This window comes from Lolium rigidum, chromosome 5, assembly GCF_022539505.1.
Source record: "Lolium rigidum isolate FL_2022 chromosome 5, APGP_CSIRO_Lrig_0.1, whole genome shotgun sequence".
NCBI classification, from domain to species: Eukaryota; Viridiplantae; Streptophyta; class Magnoliopsida; order Poales; family Poaceae; genus Lolium; species Lolium rigidum.
Window position 1 is genome coordinate 29,314,259 of NC_061512.1, and position 23,850 is coordinate 29,338,108.

The following is a 23,850-nucleotide window of genomic DNA, read 5'->3' on the forward strand; positions in this document are numbered from 1 at the left end:
CAGAAAATCCCGCGGAGCCGCATGGCATCATTTTATGTGTCCTAGTAACCACTCCAAGAGCCGAAATTAGGATACGGCAATTATTTTGAAAAACCCTTCACAAACAGGGATATCACGTCCGTAGTTCTATGGCTTTTTGGACAAATGAGTAGTAAACGGCCTGTGACACCGCATAGTTTGTCGGAACGAGGCCATATTTGGCACGTGTGTGGTCCCTGGGATGGGAAGCAAGGCCCTAGGAGCGGATTTCCAATCCGACCCATGGGCAATGGTTTTCTCATTTTCGGTGTGTCAAAACGGGTTTTTTTTGTGAAGCAGCTACATGGGGCGCATTTTAGTATTGCACGAGACCTCCGCGTAGTGGTAGGACACCGCCTCCGCACCACATATCACATGGCATATGTGTGCGCTAGCTATCTGGGAATCCCTGCGGCTTCTTGCGGTGTCTCGCCGAATCCGCTGGAAACTGACCGGATTTAAACTAGAGGCACACTGTCCGTCGCTCAATAAATTGCGCAAAAAAAATCGGTGTATGACACATCACTTTATGTGCTATTTTTCCGTTTAGCGCGATGGTGAACGGGTGCACCAGCGCGCCCGGTACGGCCATACCGCATCTCCGTGGGGGCCCGTTTTGGCCAAATAGCAATTTAAACGAAGTCAGAAAATCCCGCGGAGTTGCATGGCGTCATTTTATGTATCCTAGTAACCACTCCAAAAGTCGGAATTAGGATACGGCAATTATTTTGGAAAACACTTCACAAACAGGGCTATCACGTCTGGAGTTTTATGGCTTTTAGGGCAAATGAGTAGGAAATGGCCTGTGACATCACATAGTTTGTCGGAACGAGGCCATATTTGGTACGTGTGTTCCCTGGGATGGGAAGCAAGGCCCTGGGAGCGGATTTTCCAATCCGACCCATGGGCGATAGGTTTTTTATTTTCGGGGTGTCAAAACGGGTTTTTTTTTTGGTGAAGCGGCTATATGAGGCGCATTTTAGTATTGCGCGAGACCTCCGCGTAGTGGTAGGACACCGCCTCCGCACCACACATCACATGCCATATGTGCGCGCTAGGTATCTGGGAATCCCTGTGGCTTTACGGTGTCCCGCCGAATCCGCTGGAAACTGGCCGAATTTGAACTAGGGGTACACTTTCCGTCGCTTAATAAATTTCGCGAAAAATGTTTTTAGGTCTATAACACATCACTTTATATGCTAATTTTTATCGGTTTAGCGTGTTGGCGAATGGTGCACCAGCGCGCCCAGTACGGCCATTTCGCATCTCCCGAGGGGGCTGTTTTGGCCAGATGGCAAACTGGACGTCATATTTAGATTCCTCTAATTTTTAAGTTCAAATGATGATATGGATGTTATATTTAGATTCCTCTCATTTTTCTGATCGATTTAGACATGTTATTTGTGGAATTTCGATTTTCTGATTTAAAGATATTATTTATTTCATATTAAATAGAAAAAGACCAAAAAATTAAATCATTTTATTGTTATTTGAATTCAATATTATTATTACTTATATATTCATTGTTGTTAACTTAAGTAATTGTTTGGAATTCAAAAATAAAGAGGTGTGACATCATGGTCCAAGGGTTAATAGGGTTGATATTAGCAATGTGTCAATTCTTTAATGGAAACTCATCCGAATGGAATCAAGAAGTTAAGCGTGCTGAGGCTGGAGTAGTGTGAGGATGGGTGACCGATTGGGAAGTTTAACCATGATTGTAATTTGACCTAAGATTAAGTACGTGTACTTAGAGTTAAAAGTGTCTTGGGTGAAAGATAAACAAATAAAAAAAGAAAAAATGGTGTAAAATAAATTAAAATTTGAAAAAACTTAAAACTATATGCCGAGGGTTTTGCCGTTGGCATAGCCAAAAATAATTTTTTTTGGAATTTTTTTTTAAATTTTTTTTTTTTGAAAATAGAAATGTGAATTTTTAAATTTGTATGCCGACGGTTTTGCCGTCGGTGTAGCATCCTACGCCGACGGCAATAGTAACTCTGCCGAGGGAGGTAGTCGCCGAGGAGATATGTCGAGGGCGGCCCTCGGCGTAGCCTATGCCAACAGCCAAAACAGGCTACGCCGAGGGTTCCCGACCCTCGTCATATCGGCCATTCCTGTAGTGAAGTGGCATAGGTGATGCTGCTGATCGAACACAACCGTGGAATTAAAACGTATAGAGTTTGCTTGGACACGCAACTAAACCGTACAACAGCATATATCAGGCGCGCCCGCGGCTATAAATTCCTCCAATCACCATCTGCAGACCACAACTCCTCCGAGAACATCAAGAGCAATGGAATCATCCATGGCGCCCTCTCGTGTCCTCCATGTGCTGGCGCTCCTCATCCTCACAGTCGCCATCGCCAGTGATGCTGCCACCATCACCGTCGTGAACAAATGCTCCTACACGGTGTGGCCAGGCGCGCTTCCGGGCGGCGGCGTGCGCCTCGACCCGGGCAGGTCATGGACGCTCAACATGCTGGCCGGCACCGCGGCCGCCAGGGTGTGGCCGCGCACCGGGTGCAGCTTTGACGGCAGCGGCCGCGGCCACTGCATCACGGGCGACTGCGCCGGTGCGCTGGTGTGCCGTGTCTCCGGCGAGCAGCCCGCCACGCTGGCCGAGTACACCCTGGGGCAGGGCGGAGGGCGGGACTTCTTCGACCTCTCCGTCGTCGACGGGTTCAACGTGCCCATGAACTTCCAGCCGGTCGGTGGAGCTTCGTGCCGGGGAGCGAGCTGCGCCGCGGACATCACGAGGCTGTGCCCGCCGGAGCTGCAGGTGGCGGAAGGGTGCGCGAGCGCGTGCGGCAAGTTCGGCGGCGACACCTACTGCTGCAGGGGCCAGTTCACCGACCACTGCCCGGCGACCAACTACTCAAGGTTCTTCAAGGGGAAATGCCCCGACGCGTACAGCTACGCCAAGGATGACCAGACCAGCACCTTCACCTGCCCTGCCGGAACAAACTACCAGATCGTCCTCTGCCCGTAGATGGATCATGATGAGACCCCAGCCGTACGGGTACGGCCGTTATATCAATATACGTATGAATAAGTACTACTCGATGTCGTCTTGTACAACTACACGTGAGCATGCATCGATCCTTTGTATGTGGTATGCCACACATGTATGCAAGGCTGGTGCGTGTATATCCACCCAATGAAATAAATGTATAATTACGTAATAAAATTAAATGTCACGCATTGTTTTCTCAAACGATCCAAGAAACAATTTTCAAGCATAACTAGCAAAGCTAGTGGTGCGATGGCAGCCAAAGTGATTGCAAAATTACATTTTATCAAATACGTGGCAACAATTAATTTGTCAGACAAGCGCCACTGCAAAGATGATTGTAAATGATGCATCTCACAGTAAAATATTTCAAAAATTGTGGGAAGAGATTATCCCGAGTTTCCTCCGAAGTAGACTACTACATTAATGACTGTCCTGCGAAGTACTGCTGGTCCAGCTACTGCGAGGATGACGACTATGGCGACAAGGAATTTCATGCTGCCTACGGTGTCCATACCAATTGGTACCAGGATTCTCGTGATACTCATCACATCACGAGTGAACTCGACAATCTGACGTTCGGGGACACATATAAGGGCTACGACAAGGTCAACACTGCTAATAGGCAAGTTATGAGTATATCCCGTATTGGACACTCAATACTTCGTAATCTTACTCAAAATTTTCATCTTCGCAATGTCTTCCATGTCCCTAACGCATCCAAAAACCTACTCTCCGTCCATCGCTTCGCATATGATAATGGTGTCTTCATAGAGTTTCACCCATTCTTCTTTTTGATTAAGGATCAGATACAACGAAAAATCATACATAGAGGATGGTGTGTTGGCGGCCTTTATCCCCTTATTTCATCCATTGCCTCTTCAAGACTTATGAAGCATGCCTTTGTTGCCACCATGTTGTCCCAGTCTCGGAATAGTCGTCTAGTTCGCTAAGAGTCATCGGCTACCCTATCAGATTTCCACCACTGTATATACACATTTTCTTTACAATTAGTCTTTTTTGATGTATGGAATCATTCACCTACTTATGTTGTTCGTCATTAGTACTATGTAAATTTTATTGATGACTACAGCAAGTCCACTTGCATTTATTTGGTCAAGCACAAGTCGGATGTCTTAGTTGGCTTTGTCAATTTCCAAAAACTTGTTGAAAGAAAATTTTCATAGGAAATTCTTACCGTTCAATCTGATCGGGGGTGTGTATGTCAAACTCAACTCCCTTTTTCAAACAACGGGAATTAATCACCATGTCTCATGTCCACATGCTTACAAGCATAATGGCTCTGCTAAATGAAAGCATCATCACATTGTTGAGGTTGCCCTTGCTCTCGTTGCTCATGCTGGTATGCCCCTAAAATTTTGGGATGAAGCCTTCCTCAATATGTGTCTTTGGAACATATCCTAATTACTCCTCTCTTTGTGTTTTTGGATGTGCATGCTGGTCCAACCTTCGCCCATATAACAAGCGCAAACTTGTGTTTCACTCCACACAATGTGTCTTACTAAGCTATAGTCCGCGTCATAAAGGAGCTAAATGCCTTGAAGTCTCTACCGCTTAAGTTTACACATCTCCTGCGATTTTTTTTATGATTCTATATTTCATTTCAAATCCCTACATCCTAATGCTGGTGGGATCCTTCGAAAATAAATCCTTCTACCCAATCCTTCACTTCACAATTTTTAGCAAGGGGACGATGCTATTTGTGATTCATCTATGGAAAATACACATGCTACTAATCCTTTTTTCATCCATGTTCCTTATGTTCTGCAGGACGCAGCTCGTCAAAATGCAGCAGGAAAAAATTTGAGCCAAATTGGAGCTTCGAATCGATCACACAACTCTTTTCCATTTTCAGTTTAAAAACAATTGGTGGCACATGATCCAACACCGATTATCTTTCCGAATTTGCTCTGGTGTGTCCGATGATTGCGTCGGATCGTGCGTTGTCATACCGGCATGACACTACCACAAACTGGTCTTTTCCCCACGGCTAAGCACCTACAGGAAATTACCAAATACCGTCAGGGTAATTGTTCCTGTCAGTTGACCGACAGGAAAATACCGCCAGGGATAAATTGACAGGGAAATTCTAAATGCCTGACGGTTGGCTGACAGGAAACTATTTCCTGTCGGTTCTTCATGTTTTCCTGAAGGTGTTCTGTAGCTAACATCAAAATGTTCATGTCAGGCATGGTAAAACACGAACATATATATCCTGTCAGGACATAACCGTCAGGAAAAATAAGGAAGGATTAACAAAAAAAAGGAAAGCAGAATCATGTTTCTATATAACTATGCCAGTACTTGGCATATACAAAAGATACACATCAAACCAGTCGCTTACATGAACAGTAGAGTTATGAAATCACATCTATTGTCATACAATTCCATAGAATTTTCGTACATGCATCAAATCTCAACATAAACACAAGTTCAACCATTTCAAAACGCACAGGTGCATCAAGTAAATATTTAGTAGAGGAGATCTTATGTTCCATGATGCTTTTTCTGCAACTTGAGTTTTAAGGTTCTCTTTATGATGATCCTGCAATGGATATAATTGAACTTTTAAAAGTGTGCCAAATGTCACACTAAACAGTGCAAAGTTGCAAAGGTTGCTACAAAAAGATAGCAGGAAGCAGAAATAATATCTAAAAGATATAATCAGCAGAATCTACTTGGCACCTCAGTTCCTCACATCAACTTTGGCATATACACCTAACTTATTTCAGCAAAATTACGATGTAGCAATATCAGTTTTAACCAAGATGATTCTGTGAGAAATAGCGGCAGAAACTTCAAGTTGAAATAGACCAGTTTCAGCAAAATTATGATCTAGTAATATCAGTTTTAACCAAGATGGTTCTGCGAGAAATAGTAGCAGAAACTTCAAGTTGAAATAGACCAGTTTCAGCAAAAAAATTACAATGTAGCATGATCAGTTTTAACAATGTTGGTTCTGTGAGAACATAGGTGAACCTAGAAATGAGCACCTAGCTAAACCAGTTAATAACAGAGTTAAGTATCTGCATTTTAGCTTCTCAAAATGGTTAAGATATCACTGAGGCTGGGGATTGACTAGTTGGGTGACAGTAGGAAACGATACCTCTTCCCTGTTGAGGGATAACCGTAGTTCTTGTACCGATGATATTCCCTGCCCTTGCCCTAGAACTGTGCAATTCTTCCATAATCCTAACATAAGGAAAATAAAATAGAAAGTTACAGGAAAAGCAAGAATACTATGAGTTTAAATAGGAAGTGTACATAACTATGAAACATTATTCATGGTATATATCTCGAGACATGTAGAAAATAAAAGTATAAAGCATACTTTGATAAGGGCAGAGGATATTACACCTCTCTTATCGATCGGTACTGAACCTTGGATCTTACTCGTAATCTCCAAAGTATGAGAGGTACCTTATTAATTCTGCCACTAGTGAAAAACAGGGCTTCTGTGGGAGCCTTTTGTCGCGGGCGCGCCTGCACCCGCGACAAATGGCCTGGCCACGTCGCCCCGAAACCATGTGGAGCGGGCAGGGCCTTTTGTCGCGCCCTTTTGTCGCGGGCCGTATCACGACCCGCGACAAAAGGTGTCTGCGTGCTGGCTCTTCCTGGCGGCACCCCTTTTGTCGCGGGTCGTAATACAGCCCGCGACAAAAGGGCCATGCCTATATATAGACACGCAGCCAGCCCCCCCCCCCCCACCTCATTTTTTCCTTGGTGGTGAAGGTGGAGGTGTATGCTAGCTCATTTTTTCTACATGTGCACAAGAGGTGTTTGATGGAATGCTTGTGAGAGGGATGCCACTTGATTTTATTTGATAAGATTTCTCCACTTGTTTGATAAGATTTCTCCTCTTTTTGATCCTAAAAGGTTAGCAACTATTTTCTCGTATATATATACATAGTCCGTACAATACTAATTTTACCAAGGTGATTGCATCTGATACATATATAATTGTACTTATGATGCGGATGAGTCATCCATGGATGTACGGTAACCGATGTGCCCCCGCTTCGTGAGAGGGCGTGAATTCTTTCCTCGCTTGTGGCCGAGGCCAACAAGTCGAAACAAGGTTTTATGTGTTGTCCATGTCTAAAATGTAAGAACGAGAAGGATTACTCTTGCTCAAGAGACATTAAGAGCCACCTGCTTCGGTTTGGATTCATGTCCAGCTATAATGTTTGGACCAAGCACGGAGAAGAAGGGGTTATGATGGAAGACGGCGATGAAGAAGAAGATAATGATGACAAGTACCGATCTATGTTCTCTGAATGCGATGATACCGCAATGGACGACAATGAAGAAGAAGGAGGTGAAGAACAGGCATCGATGATCCCGTTGATGATGATCTTCGTCGGGCCATTTCTGATGCAAGAAGAGATCGTGGCACGGATAAGGAGAGGTTGCGCTTCGACAAGATGTTAGAGGACCACCACAAATTGTTGTACCCAGGTTGTGAAGATGGGCATAGAAAGCTGGGTAGCATATTGGAATTACTGAAATGGAAGGCAGAGGTCGGTGTGACTCGACTCGGGATTTGAGAAATTGATGATAATATTAAAGAAGCTGTTTCCAAGAAATAATGAATTGCCCGTCAGTACATATGAAGCAAAGAAGCTTGTCCGCCCTCTAGGATTAGATGTGCGTAAGATACATGCATACATTAATGACCGTATCCTCTACCGCGGTGAGAAGTACGAGAATTTGAATAAATGTCCGATATGTGGTGCATTGCGGTATAAGATCGTAAAAGATGACCCCGGTGATGTTGAGGGCGAGCCACCCAGGAAGAGGGTTCCTGCGAAGGTGATGTGGTATGCTCCAATAATACCACGGTTGAAACGTTTGTTCAGAAACAAAGAGCATGCCAAGTTGTTGCGATGGCACATGGAAGAACGTAAGAAAGACGCGATGTTGAGGCACCCCGCTGATGGTCGGCAGTGGAGAAACATCGGGAGAGACTTCCCGGATTTTGCAGGTGAGGCAAGGAACTTATACTTTGGTCTAAGTACAGATGGCATGAATCCTTTTGGGGAGCAGAGCTGCAGTCACAACACCTGGCCCATGACTCTATGTATCTACAACCTTCCTCCTTGGTTGTGCATGAAGCGGAAGTTCATTATGATGCCAGTGCTTATCCAAGGCCCAAAGCAACCGGGCAACGACATTGATGTGTACCTGATGCGTGCAATTAACACACGTCCGTTGGGAACCCCAAGAGGAAGGTGTGATGCAGACAGTAGCAAGTATTCCCTCAGAAAGAAACCAAGGTTTATCGAACCAGGAGGAGCCAAGAAGCACGTTGAAGGTTGATGGCGGCGGGATGTAGTGCGGCGCAACACCAGGGATTCCGGCGCCAACGTGGAACCTGCACAACACAACCAAAGTACTTTGCCCTAACGAAACAGTGAGGTTGTCAATCTCACCGGCTTGCTGTAACAAAGGATTAGATGTATAGTATGGATGATGATTGTTTGCGAAGAACAGTAAAGAACAAGTATTGCAGCAGATTGTATTCAATGTAAAAGAATAGGACCGGGGTCCACAGTTCACTAGAGGTGTCTCTCCCATAAGATAAATAGCATGTTGGGTGAACAAATTACAGTCGGGCAATTGACAAATAGAGAGGGCATGACCATGCACATACATGATATGATGAATATAGTGAGATTTAATTGGGCATTACGACAAAGTACATAGACCGCTATCCAGCATGCATCTATGCCTAAAAAGTCCACCTTCAGGTTATCATCCGAACCCCTTCCAGTATTAAGTTGCAAACAACGGACAATTGCATTAAGTATGGTGCGTAATGTAATCAATAACTACATCCTCGGACATAGCATCAATGTTTTATCCCTAGTGGCAATAGCACATCCACAACCTTAGAACTTTCTCGTCACTGTCCCAGATTTAATGGAGGCATGAACCCACTATCGAGCATAAATACTCCCTCTTGGAGTTAAGAGTAAAAACTTGGCCGAGCCTCTACTAATAACGGAGAGCATGCAAGATCATAAACAACACATAGGTAATAGATTGATAATCAACATAACATAATATTCTCTATCCATCGGATCCCGACAAACACAACATATAGCATTACAGATAGATGATCTTGATCATGTTAGGCAGCTCACAAGATCCGACAATGAAGCACATAAGGAGAAGACGACCATCTAGCTACTGCTATGGACGCATAGTCCAGGGGTGAACTACTCACTCATCACTCCGGAGGCGATCATGGTGGTGAAGAGTCCTCCGGGAGATGATTCCCCTCTCCGGTAGGGTGTCGGAGGCGATCTCCTGAATCCCCCGAGATGGGATTGGCGGCGGCGGCGTCTCAGTAAGGTTTTCCGTATCGTGGCTCTCGGTACTGGGGGTTTCGCGATGAATACTATATGTAGGCGGAAGGGCAGGTCAGGGGTCCACACGAGGGCCCCACACGCCAGGCCGGCGCGGCCAAGGCTTGGGCCGCGCCGCCCTAGTGTGGCGCCACCTCGTGGCCCCACTTCGTAAGTCCTCCGGTCTTCTGGAAGCTTCGTGGAAAAATAGGCCCCTGGGCGTTGATTTCGTCCAATTCCGAGAATATTTCCTTTGTAGGATTTCTGAAACCAAAAACAGCAGAAAACAAGAAGCGGCTCTTCGGCATCTCGTTAATAGGTTAGTGCCGGAAAATGCATAAATATGACATAAAGTATGCATAAAACATGTAGATATCATCAATAATGTGGCATGGAACATAAGAAATTATCGATACGTCGGAGACGTATCAGCATCCCCAAGCTTAGTTCTCGCTCGTCCCGAGCGGGTAAACGATAACAAAGATAATTTCTGGAATGACATGCCATCATAACCTTGATCATACTATTGTAAGCATATGTAATGAATGCAGCGATCAAAACAATGGTAATGACATGAGTAAACAAATAAATCACAAAGCAAAGACTTTTCATGAATAGTACTTTCAAGACAAGCATCAATAAGTCTTGCATAAGAGTTAACTCATAAAGCAATAAATCAAAGTAAAGGTATTGAAGCAACACAAAGGAAGATTGAGTTTCAGCGGTTGCTTTCAACTTATAACATGTATATCTCATGGATATTGTCAATGTAAAGTAATATAACAAGTGCAATATGCAAGTATGTAGGAATCAATGCACAGTTCACACAAGTGTTTGCTTCTTGAGGTGGAAAGAGATAGGTGAACTCGACTCAACATAAAAGTAAAAGAAAGGCCCTTCGCAGAGGGAAGCATTGATTGCTATATTTGTGCTAGAGCTTTGGTTTTGAAAACAAGAAACAATTTTGTCAACGGTAGTAATAAAGCATATGTGTTATGTAAATTATATCTTACAAGTTGCAAGCCTCATGCATAGTGTACTAATAGTGCCCGCACCTTGTCCTAATTAGCTTGGATTACCGGGATTATCATCGCAATACACATGTTTTAACCAAGTGTCACAAAGGGGTACCTCTATGCCGCCTGTACAAAGGTCTAAGGAGAAAGCTCGCATTTGGATTTCTCGCTTTTGATTATTCTCAACTTAGACATCCATACCGGGACAACATAGACAACGAGATAATGGACTCCTCTTTAATGCATAAGCATGTAACAACAATTAATGTTCTCATATGAGATTGAGGATGTATGTCCAAAACTGAAACTTCCACCATGATTCATGGCTTTAGTTAGCGGCCCAATGTTCTTCTCTAACATTATGCATGCTCTAACCATTAAATGAGTGGTAAATCTCCCTTACTTCGGACAAGACGGACATGCATAGCAACTCACATGATATTCAACAAAGAGTAGTTGATGGCGTCCCCAGGAACATGGTTATCGCACAACAAACAACTTAATAAGAGATAAACTGCATAAGTACATATTCAATACCACAATAGTTTTTAAGCTATTTGTCCCATGAGCTATATATTGCAAAGGTAGAGAATGAAAATTTTAAAGGTAGCACTCAAGAAATTTACTTTGGAATGGCGGAGAAATACCATGTAGTAGGTAGGTATGGTGGACACAAATGGCATAGTGGTTGGCTCAAGGATTTTGGATGCATGAGAAGTATTCCCTCTCGATACAAGGTTTAGGCTAGCAAAGTTATTTGAAACAAACACAAGGATGAACCGGTGCAGCAAAACTCACATAAAAGATATATTGTAAACATTATAAGACTCTACACCGTCTTCCTTGTTGTTCAAAACTCAATACTAGAAATTATCTAGACTTTAGAGAGACCGATTATGCAAACCAAATTTTAGCAAGCTCTATGTATTTCTTCATTAATAGGTGCAAAGTATATGATGCAAGAGCTTAAACATGAGCACAACAATTGCCATGTATCAAATTATTCAAGACATTTTAGAATTACTACATGTAGCATTTCCCGATTCCAACCATATAACAATTTAACGAAGAAGATTCAACCTTCGCCATGAATACTATGAGTAAAGCCTAAGGACATATTTGTCCATATGCAACAGCGGAGCGTGTCTCTCTCCCACACAATGAATGCTAGGATCCATTTTGTTCAAACAAAAACAAAAACAAAAACAAACCGACGCTCCAAGCAAAACACATAAGATGTGATGGAATAAAAATATAGTTTCGTGGGAGGAACCCGATAATGTTGTCGATGAAGAAGGGGATGCCTTGGGCATCCCCAAGCTTAGACGCTTGAGTCTTCTTAAAATATGCAGGGGTGAACCACCGGGCATCCCCAAGCTTAGAGCTTTCACTCTCCTTGATCATATTGTATCATCTCCCTCTCTTGATCCTTGAAAACTTCCTCCACACCAAACTCGAAACAACTCATTAGAGGGTTAGTGCACAATAAAAATTTACATGTTCAGAGGTGACATAATCATTCTTAACACTTCTGGATATTGCACAAAGCTACTGGACATTAATGGAACAAAGAAATTCATCCAACATAGCAAAAGAGGCAATGCGAAATAAAAGGCAGAATCTGTCAAAACAGAACAGTTCGTAAAGACGAATTTTAAAGTGGCACCAGAATTGCTCAGATGAAAATGCCCAAATTGAATGAAAGTTGCGTACATATCTGAGGATCACTCACGTAAATTGGCATAATTGTCTGAGTTACCTACAGAGAATTAGGCCCAGATTCGTGACAGACAAAGAAATCATGTTTACCGCGAGTAATCCAAATCTAGTATGAACCTTACTATCAACGACTTTACTTGGCACAACCATGCACAAAACTAAGATAAGGAGAGGTTTCTACAGTAGTAACAACTTACAAGACTCAAATATAAAATAAAAGTACTGAAGTAAAAACATGGGTTGTCTCCCATAAGCGCTTTTCTTTAACGCCTTTCAGCTAGGCGCAGAAAGTGTGTATCAAGTAACATCAAGAGACGAAGCATCAACATAATAAGTTGTTCTAATAATAGAATCATAAGGTAACTTCATTCTCTTTCTAGGGAAGTGTTCCATACCTTTCTTGAGAGGAAATTGATATTTAATATTACCTTCCTTCATATCAATGGTGGCACCAACAGTTCGAAGAAAAGGCCTTCCCAATATAATGGGACAAGATGCATTGCATTCAATATCCAAGACAACAAAATCAACGGGGACAAGGTTATTGTTAACCATAATACGAACATTATCAATCCTCCCCAAAGGTTTCTTTATAACATTATCAACAAGATTAACATCCAAATAACAATTTTTCAATGGTGGCAAGTCAAGCATATCATAAATTTTCTTAGGCATAACAGAAATACTTGCACCAAGATCACATAAAGCATTACAATCAAAATCATTGACCCTCATCTTAATGATAGGCTCCCAACCATCTTCTAACTTTCTAGGAATAGAAGCTTCACGTTCTAGTTTCTCTTCGCTAGCTTTTATGAGAGCATTTGTAATATGTTTTGTAAAGGCCAAATTTATAGCACTAGCATTAGGACTTTTAGCAAGCTTTTGTAAAAGCTTTATGACTTCAGAGATGTGGCAATCATCAAAGTCTAAATCATTATGAACTACAGCAATGGGATCATCATCCCCAATGTTGGAAAAAAATTCAGCAGTTTTATCACAGGCAGTTTCAACAGTTTTAGCAGTTTCCGGCAGTTTTGCAGGCTTTGCATTGGAAGTGGAAACATTGCCAACACCAATCCTTTTACCATTATTAGTAGGAGGTGCAGCAACATGTGGAGCATTAGCATTGCTAGTGGTGGTAATAGTCCAAACTTTAGCTACATTATTCTCTTTAGCTAGTTTTTCATTTTCTTCTCTTTCCCACCTAGCATGCAATTCAGCCATCAATCTAATATTTTCATTAATTCGAACTTGGATGGCATTTGCTATAGTAACAATCTTATTTTCAATATCCTCAGGTTTAGCGGCCATTTTATTAATTAAGGAGGATTGTGACGTAGACAGTATGAGATTCGGTTTTTGAGCATTTGAAATCTTAGTTTGCAAATCCGAAATCCCCATATTCAAATTTTCAAGTTGATTTCCTATATTTTTCAACAAGGTAGATTGTTCATTCATAGTTTTAGTAAACAATTGATTTTTCTCATATTGTGATTGCATAAAGCTCTTAGTGAATCTTTCAATTTCTAGCATCTTTTCCTCATTAGGTGAAACATATCTACCATAAGAGTTACCATTAGGAGGATATGGCCTAGAATTATTGTAATTGTTATTTTTAATGAAGTTTACATCAACATGTTCTTCTTGAGCAACCAATGAAGCTAACGGAACATTATTAGGATCAACATTAGTCCTATCATTCACAAGCATAGACATAATAGCATCAATCTTATCACTCAAGGAAGAGGTTTCTTCGACGGAATTTACCTTCTTACCTTGTGGAGCTCTTTCCGTGTGCCATTCAGAGTAATTAATCATCATATTATCAAGAAGCTTTGTTGCCGCCCCCAAAGTGATGGACATAAAGGTACCTCCAGCAGCTGAATCCAATAGGTTCCGTGAAGAAAAATTCAGTCATGCATAAAAGGTTTGGATGATCATCCAAGTAGTCAGTCCATGGGTTGGGCAATTCTTTACCAAAGATTTCATTCTTTCCCAAGCTTGTGCAACATGCTCATTATCCACTTATTTAAAATTCATTATGCTACTCCTCAAAGATATAATTTTAGCAGGAGGATAATATCTACCAATAAAAGCATCCTTGCATTTAGTCCATGAATCAATACTATTTCTAGGCAGAGATAGCAACCAATCTTTAGCTCTTCCTCTTAATGAGAAAGGAAACAATTTAAGTTTTATAATATCACCATCTACATCCTTATAATTTTGCATTTCACATAGTTCAACGAAATTATTGAGATGGGCAGCGAGCATCATCAGAACTAACACCCAGAAAATTGCTCTCTCATAACAAGATTCAGTAAAGCAGGTTTAATTTCAAAGAATTCTGCTGTAGTAGCAGGTGGAGCAATAGGTGTGCATAAGAAATCATTATTATTTGTGGTTGTGAAATCACACAACTTAGTATTTTCAGGAGTACCCATTTTAGCAGTAGTAAATAAAGCAAACTAGATAAAATAAATGCAAGTAACTTAATTTTTTTTTGTGTTTTTGATATAGAGAACAAGACAGTAAATAAAGTAAAACTAGCAACTAATTTTTTTGTGTTTTTATATAATGCAGAAAATAAAGTAGTAAATAAAATAAAGCAAGACAAAAACAAAGTAAAGAGATTGGAAGTGGAGACTCCCCTTGCAGCGTGTCTTGATCTCCCCGGCAACGGCGCCAGAAAATATGCTTGATGCGTGCAATTAACACACGTCCGTTGGGAACCCCAAGAGGAAGGTGTGATGCAGACAGTAGCAAGTTTTCCCTCAGAAAGAAACCAAGGTTTATCGAGAAGCACGTTGAAGGTTGATGGCGGAGGGATGTAGTGCAGCGCAACACCAGGGATTCCAGCGCCAACGTGGAACCTGCACAACACAACCAAAGTACTTTGCCCCAACGAAACAGTGAGGTTGTCAATCTCACCGGCTTGCTGTAACAAAGGATTAGATGTATAGTGTGGAAGATGATTGTTTGCGAAGAACAGTAAAGAACAAGTATTGCAACAGATTGTATTCAATGTAAAAGAATAGGACCGGGGTCCACAGTTCACTAGAGGTGTCTCTCCCATAAGATAAATAGCATGTTGGGTGAACAAATTACGGTCGGGCAATTGACAAATAGAGAGGGCATGACCATGCACATACATGATATGATGAATATAGTGAGATTTAATTGGGCATTACGACAAAGTACATAGACCGCTATCCAACGATGCATCTATGCCTAAAAAGTCCACCTTCAGAGTTATCATCCGAACCCCTTCCGGTATTAAGTTGCAAACAACGAGACAATTGCATTAAGTATGGTGCGTAATGTAATCAATAACTACATCCTCGGACATAGCATCAATGTTTTATCCCTAGTGGCAACAGCACATCCATAACCTTAGAACTTTCTGTCACTGTCCCAGATTTAATGGAGGCATGAACCCACTATCGAGCATAAATACTCCCTCTTGGAGTTAAGAGTAAAAACTTGGCCAGAGCCTCTACTAATAACGGAGAGCATGCAAGATCATAAACAACACATAGGTAATAGATTGATAATCAACATAACATAATATTCTCTATCCATCGGATCCCGACAAACACAACATATAGCATTACAGATAGATGATCTTGATCATGTTAGGCAGCTCACAAGATCCGACAATGAAGCACATAAGGAGAAGACGACCATCTAGCTACTGCTATGGACCCATAGTCCAGGGGTGAACTACTCACTCATCTCTCCGGAAGCGATCATGGTGGTGAAGAGTCCTCCGGGAGATGATTCCCCTCTCCGGCAAGGTGTCGGAGGCGATCTCCTGAATCCCCCGAGATGGGATTGGTGGAGGCGGCGTCTCAGTAAGGTTTTCCGTCTCGTGGCTCTCGGTACTGGGGGTTTCGAGACGAAGACTATATGTAGGAGGAAGGGCAGGTCAGGGGGCCACACGAGGGCCCCACACGCCAGGCCGGCGCGGCCAAGGCTTGGGCCGCGCCGCCCTAGTGTGGCGCCACCTCTTGGCCCCACTTCGTAAGTCCTCCGGTCTTCTGGAAGCTTCGTGGAAAAATAGGCCCCTGGGCGTTGATTTCGTCCAATTCCGAGAATATTTCCTTTGTAGGATTTCTGAAACCAAAAACAGCGAGAAAACGACAGAATCGGCTCTTCGGCATCTCGTTAATAGGTTAGTGCCGGAAAATGCATAAATATGACATAAAGTATGCATAAAACATGTAGATATCATCAATAATGTGGCATGGAACATAAGAAATTATCGATACGTCGGAGACGTATCAGTACCTAAGGCCATTAGTCGATGAACTTTTGGAGTTGTGGGCCAAACCAGGTGTACGTGTGTGTTGTACGTGCCGAGGGTGAGGCGGAAGCCACCGGCGAGTATCTCGGCGGTGAACCTACCGCTCGGACGCACTCGAACGCCACGGAAACCGGACGCCCCTCGACGACGTGGAGGCATCCCGGAGATGAATGAGCGGAGGCGGTGGCGACGTGTGGTTGCGCCCGCACTCGTCGCTCTATATAGCGCACGCGGGGCATGGCACGTGTAAGCGGTGGCTACACGTCGCACGCCGGCGTCGGCGGGGCGAGGAACGTGGAAGCGGTGGCGACACGTCGCACGACGGCGTCGACGGGACGCGACACGTGTGGCACGGAGGCGGTGCACAGGGGTGAAACATACACGACTATCAATGTTTCATATGATGCGAGATGCAAATAGGTATATGGATGTCATATTCATGTTCATTAGCTTTTTTTGATCAATATTCATATATAAAACATTTGTATTTAAGTTACCATTCAAAAGTTATTGAAATAATAGTTTTATTAATTTTAAATAGAAAAAAGAAAAGGGGTGAAGAGGGTATGATGAGCTGATCCGTGGCACAGCCCATCCAACGGCTCTAGGCCGTTGGATTCAAACGGCCAGAGCCGTTGGATGGGCTGTGCCACGGATCAGCTCCTACCCCCTTTTGTCGCGGGTGGTGGCTCGACCCGCGACAAAAGACCCCTGCTTTTGTCGCGGGTGGTGGCACGACCCGCGATAAAAGGGGTCTTTGTCGCGGGTCGTGCCACCACCCGCGACAAAAGGGGGGTGGGTATAAAGCCACCGTGCGTCGCGGGCCGACGCACAACCCGCGACGACGAAGGAGGCCAACCCTAGACCATGCCGTCAGGCTGCCGAAATTCGCCGCCGCCGCCCTCTGCCGCGCGCGGAAGGTCCGCCTCGAGCCGCCGCCGTTCGCCGACGCCCTCTGCCTGCACGCTCCTCTCTGCGCCGGGGGCCGCCACCTGCGCCGCTCCGCCTCGGGCCGCGCCGCCGTTGCCGCCGATTCCAGCGCGCGCCGCCGTGTGCAAGAGGTAGCGCGCCGCCGCGCCCTGCTCGGGCGCCCCGTTGCCTTTTTTTATTTTTCATTTTTTTACTTAATTGAGTTAATTAGTTAGTATTATTAAGTTAATTAGTATGTAATTAGTTAGTTTGTTTAGGTTTGTTAGTTAGTTTAGGTTTAGTTAGTTAGTTTAGGTTTACTTAGTTTAGGTTTAGTTAGTATGTATATATATATATGTATTAAGTTAATTAGTATGAATTAGTTAGTTAGTTTAGGTTTAGTTAGTTAATTTAGGTTTTGTTAGTTAGTTTAGGTTTAGTTAGTTAATTGATTAGTTTTAGGTTGAAAAATGTTTAGTTTAGAAAAATGTTTACTATATGTATTTACGGTTTTTTGTATATGTATTTGCTTTATGGATTTAGTTTTAGGTAGAAAAATGTTTAGTATATCTCTCTCGCAAACTAGCGTCGCCGACACCCTCTCTCTCGCAAACACGCGTCGCCGACGCCCTCTCCCTCTCGCAAACACGCGTCGCCGACACCCTATCGCTCTCGCAAACAAGCGTCGCCGACACCCTCTCTCTCTCTCTCGCAAACACGGGTCGCCGACACCCCCTCCCTCTCGCAAACACGCGTCGCCGACACCCTCTCTCTCTCGCAAACACGCGTCGCCAACACCCTCTCTCTCTCTCTCTCTTGCAAACACGCGTCCACCGACACCCTCTCTCTCGCAAACTAGCGTCGCCGACACCCTCTCTCTCGCAAACACGCGTCCACCGACACCCTCTCTCTCGCAAACTAGCGTCGCCGACACCCTCTCTCTCTCGCAAACTAGCGTCGCCGACACCCTCTCTCTCGCAAACACGCGTCGCCATTAGGGTTAGGGTTTGGTTAGGGTTAGACCATGTACTTATCGATTTAATTTTTTGCAGAAACAATGGATCCATTCGAAATTCGTCTTGACTTGGAACAGGAAGACTTTTTCGAGAACATAATCCGCGATGGTCCAGAAGCCGACAGCTCCGGAGCTGGAGAAGATCGCGGCTCCGGTGATAAAGAAGCAGACGGCTCCGGAGCTGGAGAAGACCGCGGCTCCGGTGATGGAGAAGCCGAGGACTTCAGTGATGGACAAGCCGACGGCTCCGGTGATGGAGAAGCCGACGGCTCCGGTAATGATGAGGTATACGATCAGTTGAGGCATTAATGGAATTCTATATGTACATATGTATATAAATTAACTGATTTTTATTCTCTTAGGCCTCCGAAGATAAGTTGGAGAAACGAGGCCCGACAAAGAGATTGGGCAAAAAAGACCACTTCAACATTGAAGCTGTATCACCGAAAGGCCAACCGGTGGCACCCGCGAGTGTCAGAGTGACATTTAAGAATCAGTGCGGAGTTCTGGTTAGAGATCGTATCCCGATCACTATTAGAGAATGGAACAAGACCAAGAATGTGTCCGAAGATCAGGTTGCCGATAGGTTCAAGAACACACTTTTTGACGACCTCATGTCACATTTCACTTTGCCAAATTTGGGATCGGACTCTGAGAATGCCAAGAAGAGGGCGCTAGTGAAGAAATGGGCTCTTAAGAAGATGGGGGAACTTTTCCGAGCGTATAAGAACCGGTTATGGAAAACTTATAAGGCCGAGAAGAAGCCTCCAGTATTCGAAAACTACCTAGCGAAGCAGGAGCATAACTGGGAAGAATTTGTGAAGTACAAAGAATCAGAGGAGGCTGTGAACCTGTCAAAGAAAAACAAGAAGAATGCAAGCGAAAAGAAATATCACCATCATACGGGGCGAGGGGGCTACGAAGTAACCATGCCTAAGTGGGATGCACAAGAGGCTGAGATGGAGCGGAATGGGATCACTCCAGAACCCACGCGTGAAGGATGGGACATTAGGGCTCGAAATTGGTTCCTCGCCCATGGCTGTGAGTATGACATGAAGACAGGGAACATTGTTGAAAGTGACAGCATGGTTAGGGTACCCAGGGAAAAATGGATTGCCGTGACGATAGATATAAAGGCGGAAAAACTAAAGTTTGCTCCCGATAGAGAGAAAGATTTGCTGACACTTGTCCTCGGTAATCCTGAGAAGGGAGGACGAACAAGAGGCTTCGGCCCTAGTATTCCGTGGTCGCTTGGGTTTCCGGCCGACGCGGAGACTTATAGAAGCCGAGCGAGAGCTAAACAACGTGAGCTGGAGGTGCAGAATGACCGGATGGCCGAGTTCCAACGCCGACTTGACCAGCAGCAGCGGGAGATTCAGTAGCAGCAGCGGGAGATAAATGAACTAAAAGGACAGCGCCAACCAGATAATACCGCTGTCATATCTCAGCGACGAGACAGCAGCGTGGCCGACTCGGAGGCCCCTCCTACACGGATGATAGATGGCGGTCCTGGCGACCCCGTGGATGGAATCAAGGAGCAAACACCTTGTGATCTCCATGAGGTGTTCAGGAACATGTCTGTTAAGGTGGCGGTCGGCTATGTCTTAACTGCATTTGGACCTGAAGGTGAGCCAGCAACATGGCATGGCAATGAGATTCCAGCTGGCTATGCTCGTGTCGGGGTGGATTCAGTTGTACCGTCGTGGGAGACATTGGAGCTCCAGTTCCCTGGAGGTGACGGGGGTTTACACTCAGAGAGGTGCTGGGAGAAATCATTATCTGGGAAAAGAATAACATCAGGCTGCCAGGCTGGGTAGCCCCTAGTACCAGTCGTCCCAGGTCACCATCACCTCCTCCAGATGATCGCAGGCCACCATCACCTCCTCCTACTGATCACATGTCGCCACCATCACCCCATGGGTACGACGTCGACCACGACATCTGTAGTCCATCTCCATCTCCAGCGCCGCCGCCTCCGCCCACTAAGACTCGAAATGCACCCAAACGGAAGCGTTTCAAGAGTCCTATCCGCAAGATGTCGCCCCTCCCAAAAGTACCAAAGGTTCCTCCCCCCACCCGTCCTTACGATCGTACTGTCGAGGAAAATGAGGCCATTGTTGCGAAATACAACTATGAGCATTTTCATAAGCCAAAACCTCCAGCGCCAGAGCCATACACCGAGAAGCAAATAGCATATGCTACTTCTTTTCTGAACACACCATCACAATATGACTTACACGAGAAGAAGGATGACTATACACGCCACCTTGCGAGGGTAATTGATGACAAGAAGCAGGCTGAAAAGGCTAAGAAGAACAAGGATGACAAGGCTAAGAAGAAGGATATTGCTAGCACGAGCAAATCATCGCCTAGAATTGCAGCCGAGAAGAAGTCAAGTTCAACAAGTGCACCCCTCAAGGCCAAGCAAACGACGTAAGGCAAAAAAGAAAGGAAGTTCCCCTACTCGGACATCAGCCCAAACAACCGATCCCAAGCACTCAAAGTGCTTAATGTTCCCAAGGTGTACCAGGAACATGGTGGTTTCGTGCCGGAAGAAGCCGCAAGCCTAGCGGCTGCCTCGTTCGGCTACCGTGGAGGAATTGCTGCCGGCAGCAGATGCTGCACTACCCACCGCCGATATAGCTCCTAAATTTGTCTAGGGGGCCGACTTGGTCAGCAGAGAGCAGCTGCATAAACTGCCAACACATATGCGGAATTTGCATCGCTGGTACCTTGATGCATGCAAGGAGAACATAAGGTACATCGTGGCGGATATACCATTTGAATATTACTACCGAAAGGAGGAGATCCATATTGAGATAAATGAACTCTGGCAGTTATTCAATTTAGATGCCCTCGACAAATCTCTCATGAGTTGCTATTGCTTGTAAGTTGTTAACTACATATAAGTTCACTTTCATTCAGTTCATGTTTGTTTTCATTGCATATACTCATTATATCTTATGTGTTCTCTTATGCAGACTGAAGATCAGTGAATGCCAAAGTAACAATATTATCAATATTGGGTTTGTTGACCCAGATAAAGTAAATGTTCAAACGGTAAAGCATAACCGCGAAGATACGGGGGGAAACCTACTAAGGTTTTTGGGGGAGCAATATTTCTGTGATTCAATATTGTTTCCTTACAATTACGAGTGAGAGTCTTAATGATCTTTTATGCACAGTCAATTTTTCTTACTCGATGTTAAGTGTAATTCCTGACGTATATACATAACATGTGCAGCTTCCACTGGATTCTACTAGACATTAAAGCTGATAAGGGAATAGTGGAAGTAAGAGACCCACTGAGTAGAGGCGTGGATGGGTTCCGCGACTTGCAGAAGTTGCTCCAAGTGTAATTTCCTTCATCGCCGCGCTATATCTTTCGTGAGATATCAATTAATTATCCACTCATTCAATCATTCTTTTGCCTGGCAGGGCTTGGAGAGCTTTCAAGAACCATCATAAGGAGGGTACCTGGGCAGAGAAGCTAACATTTACTCCTGTACCGTGCCCTCAGCAGCCACAAGGGACGAATCTATGTGGATACTACGTTTGCGAGTCCATTCGCATGTTAACCACTGAGAAGCAGAACAAAAATAAATTCAACGTAAGTAATAACATTCACAACTTTATTTATTATCGTCAATATTTCGTTATCAAGATTGATATAGTCATACTCATCTCATTTTCGTATATAGGTCGACTACATGCGGAACAGACTCCAACCAAAGGAACACGTACTAGGAATTGCGGAGGAACTTGCGGGACTTTTGGTTAAAGAAGTACTAAACAACAAAGGCTTGTTTAGTCCAAATAGATGCTCTACCTCCAAATAGACGGTCGTTAGTACCGCTTGTCGATCGTGAGCTAAATGTATATATATATGTAAGGGGAATCTACATGTAAGGGGAATCGATTTTTGTTTCCAATATTTGTTTGATCGATCTATATATATATAATGAATGAACGTGTACCACTTCTAGTAGCGTACAAATATATGCAACTTTTATTTTCGAATGAAAAAAAATGAAATAACAGGTGGTCGGTGGCGGGGGGGGGGGGGCGCTGCACCCCTCAAACCCTAAAGCAGCAGCGTTGTGCGCGCGCCACGTAGAGGGCCTTTTGTCGCGGGTGGTAATACCGCCCGCGACAAAAGGGCCTGTCCCCTGCGCGCCCCGCGCCTGCCACGTGGTCGACCATATGTCGCGGGTGGTAAGAGACCCGCGACAAAAGGGGGACCTTTTGTCGCGCCTCCCTTGTCGCGGTTGGCCGCCCGCGACAAAAGGGTCATACGACCCGCGACATTAGGCATGTTTTCCACTAGTGTGCGTTGCACTTGACTGCAATTACACAACACAATTCCTTCTGTTTTGCACGAACATTTCTGAAGATGCAAAACAGCACCTACAAGAGGATATCACAATTATTCAAATGCAATACTTATATTTCCACGTAAAGAGATAACTAACTTGCTTCTAAACCTAAATGCTTACCGTTTAATTTTTTGTCAAGGGTGGCAAAAGGCAGAAGTTGTATCAACGGGCTGCACCTTCCATAATAGCTCAGGACAGTATGAAGGATTCAAAGCTAGATCCTACCACCATGCAGCACATCAAGCTTGAAAAAAAAGAATCAATATGTCACATATCCAATGCCATTCACTTGATATAATCTGACAAAATTTACTTCACTAACAATTAGAAAAGAAAGGGTATCATGTGCACAAACACCTTACTCTTGTTGATTGGATCACAATATTTACCTTACTTCAAACCAACATCGCTTGAGTTGCCGGTCTATACCATTGGCACCTCAGGCACCGACCCACCCGCACCCGGATCAATGTCCGTTTCTTGACAGTACCTACAAATTGCAAGCAAATCTTAGCACCACACCAACTCACATACACACAACAGCACACCAGTAGCACATGCACGTGAAGGAGAATAAAAGGATTAAGGAATACCTGAGTCCTGAGGCGCAGCGGACGGATGGCGGCGACAAGGTCGACCTCAATCTGAGGCGGAAACCCTATCTTCTACTTTTCCCTCCCACCTACCCTCAATTTTTCGTTTTGCCGCCGGCGACCATAGATGCTCAGCACTGCACTTTTCTTCGCTTCTGCCCGGTTCCGCACGCTTAGGCGACACTCAACACCTAATCGCAACACTTAATCGGGCTCCTAAAGCTTTAACATACAAAATAGAACAAAGCTATCTCTTGCATCATGAAAACAAAATAATCAATACGGTCAAACAAATGGCCCTAGTTTTCTGACAAGTATGGCTTATATTTTCAGCTAAAATGAATCTGAACTAGCTAGCCAATTTCTATCACAGATAATGCAAACCAGGCTATCCTCAAATCGTTTGGAATGCAGCCACCCGGCCACCCATCCTGCTCTTTCCTTTTCTTCTAAGCAAATAAATACATGCATGAATTAGCTAGGTACTTCACCGTGCAGCACATCAAGTATG

The 23,850-nt window shown here is 44.2% G+C and overlaps 1 protein-coding gene and 1 long non-coding RNA gene across 2 annotated transcripts; one reads left to right on the forward strand and one right to left on the reverse strand.

Annotated features, from left to right (window-relative positions):
* Positions 1-2,314: 2,314 nt before the first annotated feature.
* On the forward strand, positions 2,315-3,010 carry LOC124656650 (pathogenesis-related 5 protein Cup a 3-like). Its single transcript, XM_047195358.1, has one exon. The coding sequence runs from the start codon at positions 2,315-2,317 to the stop codon at positions 3,008-3,010; it is 696 nt and encodes a 231-aa protein (XP_047051314.1).
* A 19,689-nt stretch (positions 3,011-22,699) lies between these two features.
* On the reverse strand, positions 22,700-23,136 carry LOC124658183. The gene is made up of 3 exons (XR_006989043.1): positions 23,104-23,136; positions 22,867-22,990; positions 22,700-22,777 (listed from the first exon to the last, which is right to left on the reverse strand). It is a non-coding gene; the product is annotated as an uncharacterized LOC124658183 (long non-coding RNA).
* Positions 23,137-23,850: the final 714 nt, after the last annotated feature.